At 40.5% G+C, this 7365-nt stretch overlaps 1 protein-coding gene across 1 annotated transcript in view; it reads left to right on the forward strand.

The window, feature by feature from the left end:
* Window positions 1-7013, forward strand: part of C1H1orf198 (chromosome 1 C1orf198 homolog) — a 30537-nt gene extending 23524 nt beyond the window's left edge. Inside the window, exons 3-4 of the mRNA XM_090043732.1 lie at window positions 610-1152; window positions 4439-7013. Of these exons, the coding sequence (XP_089899858.1) occupies window positions 610-1152; window positions 4439-4495 (600 nt within the window). The 3' untranslated portion in view covers window positions 4496-7013. The remainder of the gene's footprint in view (window positions 1-609; window positions 1153-4438) is intronic.
* Window positions 7014-7365: the final 352 nt, after the last annotated feature.

Genomic DNA, 7365 nt, shown 5'->3' on the forward strand with positions numbered 1-7365 from the left:
TTAATTGGAAAAAAGGTCTTAACAAGCTTTGGGGCGCAATCACCCTTCTTCAGGCATAGGAAGTCTCTGCTGTTCTGAGACTCCAAGGAATCATTTCAAAGGTGGCACTGGAACCCTGGTTGCTTGATTTGTTAAGGTTTCTTTGTTTAGAAATCTTATTAAGTATGCCTTTTTAGAAGATATCCAGTATTCTTTAAACAGTTCTATTTGAATGTATTGTGCACTTTTCATTGTTCTGTCTTCTACCTGCATGTGCCCATGTCTTTTTCTCTCCCCCCACCCCACTTTGGAGGGTATCTGAACACTCAGATAAGTAACTGCTTCCCCCTAGTGGCTAGTCTGCAAAGGGTTTATAAGTCTTATTTTCTCCAGACCGTTTTATGAAGGTTCTTCATTCTGTATTTCAGAGGACAAAAGCTTTTGGAGGCAGTTGCCTTTCTAGTGGTTGGTGCTGTTCTAATACTGGCATTGGTGCAGATATTACCTGCTGCCATGCAGATAACAGTTGTGAGCCCCTGCTCTCAATCAGGGTGTAATTGTTTTTGCCTTTTTGTAGTGGGATTTGAAATGCATTGTTGGTGTGTTTTGTTTTCTTGTAATCCCTTACAGAGTCAAATGGAGTTCAGTGTTGCATCTTTATCCCTACAAGAACAAGGTGGTGTCCCATCACAAAATGAACAGAGACAACCAGTCAAAGCAGCACCCGGTGTCCAGGCACCCAAATCTTCTCAGGGTAATAAGACGCCTAGCTCTGATGGGTTAATGCCATCCAGGAAAGAAGAGGAGTCCTCTTTCTGGAAGATAAATGCAGAGCGTTCAAAATTTGAAGGAGGCCAGTCAGAATTCCAGTCCTTGACCCCTAGCCAGATTAAATCGATGGAGAAAGGAGAGAAAGCCCTTACATCTTTTTATAGGCAAGAGTCTACTCCAAAAGAGACGACCAAAGGTGAGAAACCCAGCATGGCTAAACCAGAAACGTTCGTCACTCCAAGCCTCTCTTCTCTATCTATGGAGTGGGAGAAACCTCAACCCAGTCAGCCTACAGCTAACATACTAGATGACCTCCTTCCTGAACCACCCCAGGAACTGCCATCTTCAGGGACAAAAACTGAAGAGGCTGAGGGCCCTATGCTTTCAGACCCAGTTGGACAGGTAAGGGCTGGTATTTATTTTATTATCTTCAATTTTTAAAGAGTGTGGGTCTCATGGAAGTCTTAACAAGGTCTCCCAGGAAGATTAGGGATTCAGTAGAGCACTAAACCCTAACAAAGCTCGTTGGGATTTTGTTTATCCTGTAGATGAAAAACATCTGTTCAGCCAACATGTTAAACTAACTTATTTCCCATATCTCTAATAGGTATTTTTAAAGTAGCCATATTCAGTATCTAATATACATACAGGAAACCCTCTCTATTCACGAACTCCGGGTTCGCGGATTCAAATATTCGCAGGGGTAGGTAGAGCTGGGAGGCAGGCGGAGAGCGAGCGCCAGGGACGTGGAAGGAGAGGGCAGCGGCATCTTCTCCCCCGGAGGCAGCCGCAGCAGCACTCGGGGGAAGGGGTCAGTCCCCAGGCGCTGCAGGGGAGCCCTGGGGACAGGGAGGGAGGCAGTGGTGCTTAGAGTAGTCCCCACGAATGGTGAGGGTCTCCTGTAATGCCTCATATTCAGTAACATTCACAGAGCATTCATCGCTGTTTGGTAACTTCCTTCGGAATAGAACATAGCAGTTGTTTACCACCACAGTCGAGGACAGGAAGGGAAAGAGAATACCATAGCCTAGTGAAACTAATGAACATCTACGGTTATTTTGCACTTGAAAAATCACAGACCCCTTTTGATGCTGTTAAATTTTAAGACTTTTCCAAGTGAAACTACAAATTGAGGGCATACAGTAGGAAAGGGCTCTAAGGACAGCATGGATGAGAGATGAATTGTGACAATTGAGAGGAAGCTAGATTATTTTTCCAAACTTCTTTCTCTCTGTAACCACTTCTCCACTGGCTTAAGCAACTTTCCAGTGTGGTTTTTTGTTGAAATGTCTAAATCAGTGGAATAGAGCAAGGGACTGATTTCCTATTTTCAGGTCCAAACAATATCCTGAAGTTCCTCTGCTGATGGGGAACTACTGGAAAAAAAAGATGGGGAACTATTGTCTGCGAGTAGAGATGGAATTTGGAGAGGTCATGAGAGAAGGCATGCAGGCTTGTGCAGGGGCTGGGACTGACAGGCAAATGGCCATGGCAGTAGGAAGTTAGGTTGTTCCAAGCTGCTTCATTTCTTGATTTAAGGGAGGACCCCACTGTCTGTTCACCATGTCTTTTGTTTCCTGTTAAACCAAAGCCACAGTGTAGGGGAAAGCCAGGTGTTTGTGCAAAGCGGTCTTCATTAGGAGCCTCTGTGGCACTGTTGCCTTTTGTATAGAAACAGTAGGCTCCAGGCCTCTCTCTAAACTCCACTCCTGTTGGCTCCATCCCCCACCTTTCGACATGGCCACCTGCCATCTTTGCAGTCCTAAAGATGTATATGCTGTGGATGGTGATGAGCCCTATTGGAGGTTGAGAGAAAGCTAACAAATAACAGCGTAGGTGTCATTTTGAATGATAGCTGCTTATTTCCTTGCTTTTTCCTTGGCTGACTCCTGTGCTGAATCTTATCTGAGCTGTTATTCAACACACCAAACTACAGATGTTCAGTACCGACGCATTTCAGTATGTGTGTGCAATACATTAGTGTACACTTCAGATGGCTGTAGGCACTCAGCATACAACTTCACACCTTGCATAGATCAAATCAGCTATTCTATTGGTGAAGCTTCCAGGGGTGTGGTGTGAGGTCTGCAGAAGGCTGCAGAGTATTTAGCACATGGTGCAAGCTGCCCAACAACTGAATGAAAACATTTGGATTTAGGAAGGTACGTCAATATCTGGAGCCTTGGTTGGGTTGGTTTCTTGTCTGGAGAGGGAGAAAGAGGTGGGAAAGCTCCTTGGCTGTTCTCTGGCTATGAATGCTGCCTGCAGTATGCAATTAAAAAAAGACCCTGACCTGCCTTGCCGCCATAGTCATTGTGGTGAGGTAATTTAATTTGTATTGTGGATTTTTTTTATCTGCATTTTTCCCTCTGGTTGAGTAATTTGAAAACACGCACCCAGACCTTAATTAAATTTCTGGGAAGTGGCCTTTTCAAAATAAAGACATTGAGCTATTAAACCTTTTGGAAGCACATGGGTAGATACAACTGCCTCTGTAAACTCTTTGAGCAGTTAGGAACCCAAAAGTAGAAGTATCCTTCTGAGCCATCAGGTGAAGTCCCCTGCCTTCACAGGCCATCATTTACCCAAGAATCTCCCCAGATTGCCTTTTCAAGTCCTCTCACACAGCTGCAAGGCATCATATGTGAAACAAAAACACCACCCAATACAATGCCATGAGTAAAAGCAGGGGAGATGGGAGGACTGCCAGTGCCCTGCCATTGCAATGACAGGGAAGTAGTTGGTTGACATGCTTCAAACATCTAGGACAGTGAGTGCCAACCTTTTGGTACAAGTGCTACCTCAGCTACTTTCCCCTGCCTAATCTGTGATTTTGCTTTCTGCTCCCTACTCGGTGCTCCCTGCCTGATCTCCTGCTTTGCCTTCTGCCCTGTCTGATGCTGTGCTACATTTCCCCTCCCTTATCTGCACAGAGGCTGCCTATGTCATAAATGGCACCTGTGCCACAGGTTGGCCACCCCATCTTATGAAAAGGACCATGCCCCACATTGCACAGGAAGGCAAAACAAGTCCATGCCTGTGTGAGTGAGAGGAAAAGTTCTTTCCTGCCTCCGAATTTTGGTGATCATCAGTATAACCCTGAGCAAGAAGAGCAAGATGTCAGGAACATCTACATTTTCCTAAGTACCAGCAAGAGCATCAATATTACCCAGTCAAAATATCCCAGCCTTACCTGTGGCCAGCATCCCAGGGCTTAAGGGGAAGGTACAATATCCCCCTCTGCTGCCCCTGAAGTAACATGAGTAGGGTGGAGTGAGGAGGAGAGATGACCTTACCTTCCTGGCCCTTACCATCAAAAGCATAGGATTACCAGATTAGGTGATATATATTTTCTTCACTCTTGCCTACACTTTGTCCTGAAAAATAATCATAATTTGAATAGGGAAGCAAGAATAAATAAATCCTTTTTATCAGCAAAGTAAAGCATATTACTCTGATTCAGGAATAATGTTTTGCTCCTTCAACATATGGATTTTTCTTATATACGTGGCATTTTTCAACACTAATGCTATCAAATGTTCCAAGGTAAAGAACGTTAAATTTAGGCAGCCACAGTTACAAACAAATATATTATGATTTTCAGGGTCCATATGTTATTCAACTCCATTTAATCCTGTTAATCCCATATATGTCAATATTTATCCTTTAATTCTGTGTCTTTTTACAGAGTAATACAAGCACCATTATCTTGAAGACTGGCTTTGATTTTCTAGACAACTGGTAAAGATACTACAAAATAGTTCACACAAGTTTGGAGAAGGAAAGAGGCATTTTCTCTTTGTTAAGTTACTAGCATCTGCGTATTTTAAAAAAAAGTAATTTTAAAACTCTAAATGTTGCCTTTGTATAAACTTTTTTGTAATACCAGATGCATTTTTGTACTTCACGTGTTTGTGATAGGTAATCTCATTTTTTTGAATTTTGTAATGTCTGTTACAAGTTGAGTAGTTATTGTATTGGGGAAAATTGTATACATTAAAGGACAAACTTCTATGTTCAAAAGACTCAGCCTACCAAGATCCAGTTCTTGTTTTGTTAGGAATTGGGTTAGCGTGGCTCATAAGTATTTGCATCTTTCATGACAAAAATGAATTAAGTGCAGTGTTGCTCTAAATAAACTACCAAAAGACTCCTTTGAGAGGCATGAAAAAATAAGCATATTATAAGAATTGTATTTTCTTTGTTTATTTCATATCTAGTTTGGCAGTATTGTATTCTACCACCTTTTTTTGCAAGTTATTTTGAGAGGAGCCAAAGGTTTGACCAAAAATGCTTGGTTCAAAGAATCACTGCAGTTGTGCTCTACAGATACATTTGCTAGAAAGGAAGACTTCTTACAAAAGTGGCTTGGGAAATGACTGTAAACATGAGTGAGGATGCTGACCTTTGTTTTGCCCAATTTTTTTTTCAGGGAATGAAAACCTAAAGAGGTCACTGCTTCCGTATAGCCTTGGTAGCAGAAATTTGAAGTAAATCACTGGTGTCTCCAGGAGCAGACATCACTTAAGTTTTTGCTATGGTAAACTACTATATTTATAGCAGGCTATAGCACACTAAGACTTTTTGTACTCTTTTTATAACAGCTATCCCTCTTGAAGACACATCAGTCTAATTTCTGGTGCTCTTTCCTTTTGTGGATACATCATCCTTGGTGTTCACTCTCTGGGTAGTGTTTGCATCTGAGGTGCAAACAGAACTGAAAGGTAGCCTTTGGCACGTGTGTCTCCAGGTCTACTTTTGAATAATCCTCAGTTGCTGTTAAGGGTAGAGAACAGGACTTCAGCTGTCATTTGGACTGCTGTCTCCAAAATGCAGCATGATTTACACACTGATTTTTCACTGTGTTTTTCACCTTGAAGCCTTAATTCCCCTTGCACACAACCAGTGAAGGGTCCAATGCCAGAGGTTTAACCTTTCCTTTTTACCTCCATAATTGATTCCAAAATTATCTATCCAGGGTGGAAGGAAAAAGATATAGCTCATTTTAATGAATCCATGCCAAAGTTGTAGTATGGCCAAATGATGGACAGTCTATACCAGTTGGACTTAATTCCCTTAGGCTTCACGTGGATTGGCATTTGACAGTTTATTGATACTAGTGACAGTTAAACCCTGCTGACCAAAATTTTCTTTTGTACAATAAAAGTCTTTGAGAAGATTTCAAAGTAGTCTGCAGGTATTGAAGAAACTCCATTCTGCAGAGTGGTGTGCTGCTTGCCTTGTTTGCCCTGAGGTAGGTGGTATATATTTACTATCAAGCAGCAGTGAGTACTTGCTTTCCTTAATCTGTTTAAAGGCTCAGTTATAAAATTTAGCCTTTTTCAAGAACAAGTATTAATTTCTAGCAACAGAAAAGAATAAAATATTGGATGACTAGTCATAAAAAAGCAGATTTTACAGTGAGGTTTCATAGCACAATGATAACTTCTGAAACAGCATTAATAAAGCTGTGCTACAAAATACACTTCAACTGAATGCACTCCTCAGTGATACATATCAAGTAAACTTCTATATAAAGGATGGGTCTTATATTTGACCCCTGTAAATTCAGGAGAAAATTTCAGTTCTTTTGTATTTCATATTCCTGTTGGCCCAGATATACTTATAATATTTGCTGCTTAGTTTTAATATTTTTAAATGGCCCTTATTAGTGTTACATCATCATCTAGCATTAATATGGAGAATTAAACAAGGACTTGAGCATAAAGTCCAGATGTATGAAATACTGCTGACTTGCACTTTTCCCTCAAACTTGAGTCCTTGAAAGTTTTTTTAAGCTGAATGACACTAATCATGGGTTTTACAGTTACTAATAAAAGCTTTGAATTGTTTTCAGTAAGTTGAAGTATTCAGCCATCAGTGTGTATTTTCAGTCCATGCAAGAGGCATCAACTTTTTAACCTTGCTTCAATATTTGTAGCGCTTTGTGTAACACTTCTTAATTTTGGGAGGAGCATTTGTTTACACCTGTGCTAAATGGATTGTAGGTTTGTAATTTGCTTCAGTTTTGTGCTCTCTTTACTACCGTTTTTAGAGTACTGCATCCTATACACATTTGGGACCACCTGGTAGAACATGCTGCAGAACTTTTACTTATTTAGATTTTTCCTTGCTGATCTTTGACATAAATTGATGCTTCTCCCTTTCTATGATATGCTTTTATTAAACATTCATAACAGAAAAATTGTACATGGGCACATTTTATATTAACAAATCTTTTAATAAAGTCACTTTACATAGAATGCTTGTGGTATTTCACTTTTCTTGCCTCTACTGGAGTGGGATCTCTTTATACTGAGGAAAGAGGACTTAGAATTAATCCTGAGCTTATATACTTCACAGTTTAGGTATTTTGCCTTGCCCTGTATATCATTATTGTGTTCACCCAGTACCATAAAAATAACATACCTTTGCACTTTATTCTTTTGAAATTAAAGCTTAATATTGGGTTACTTCATTTTGATAAAACAAAGCTGTTATATCCTTTTTCTCTTGGTGGGGAGGCAGAAGTGAAGGATTATGAACTTAGTAGAAACAGCCCTCCAGATGAGTGCATAAATCATACTAGCAAAATTATTAACAAGCAGCTTAGAC

This window comes from Crocodylus siamensis, chromosome 1 (assembly GCF_052110815.1).
Source record: "Crocodylus siamensis isolate JL-2025a chromosome 1, ASM5211081v1, whole genome shotgun sequence".
Taxonomy (NCBI): Eukaryota; Metazoa; Chordata; order Crocodylia; family Crocodylidae; genus Crocodylus; species Crocodylus siamensis.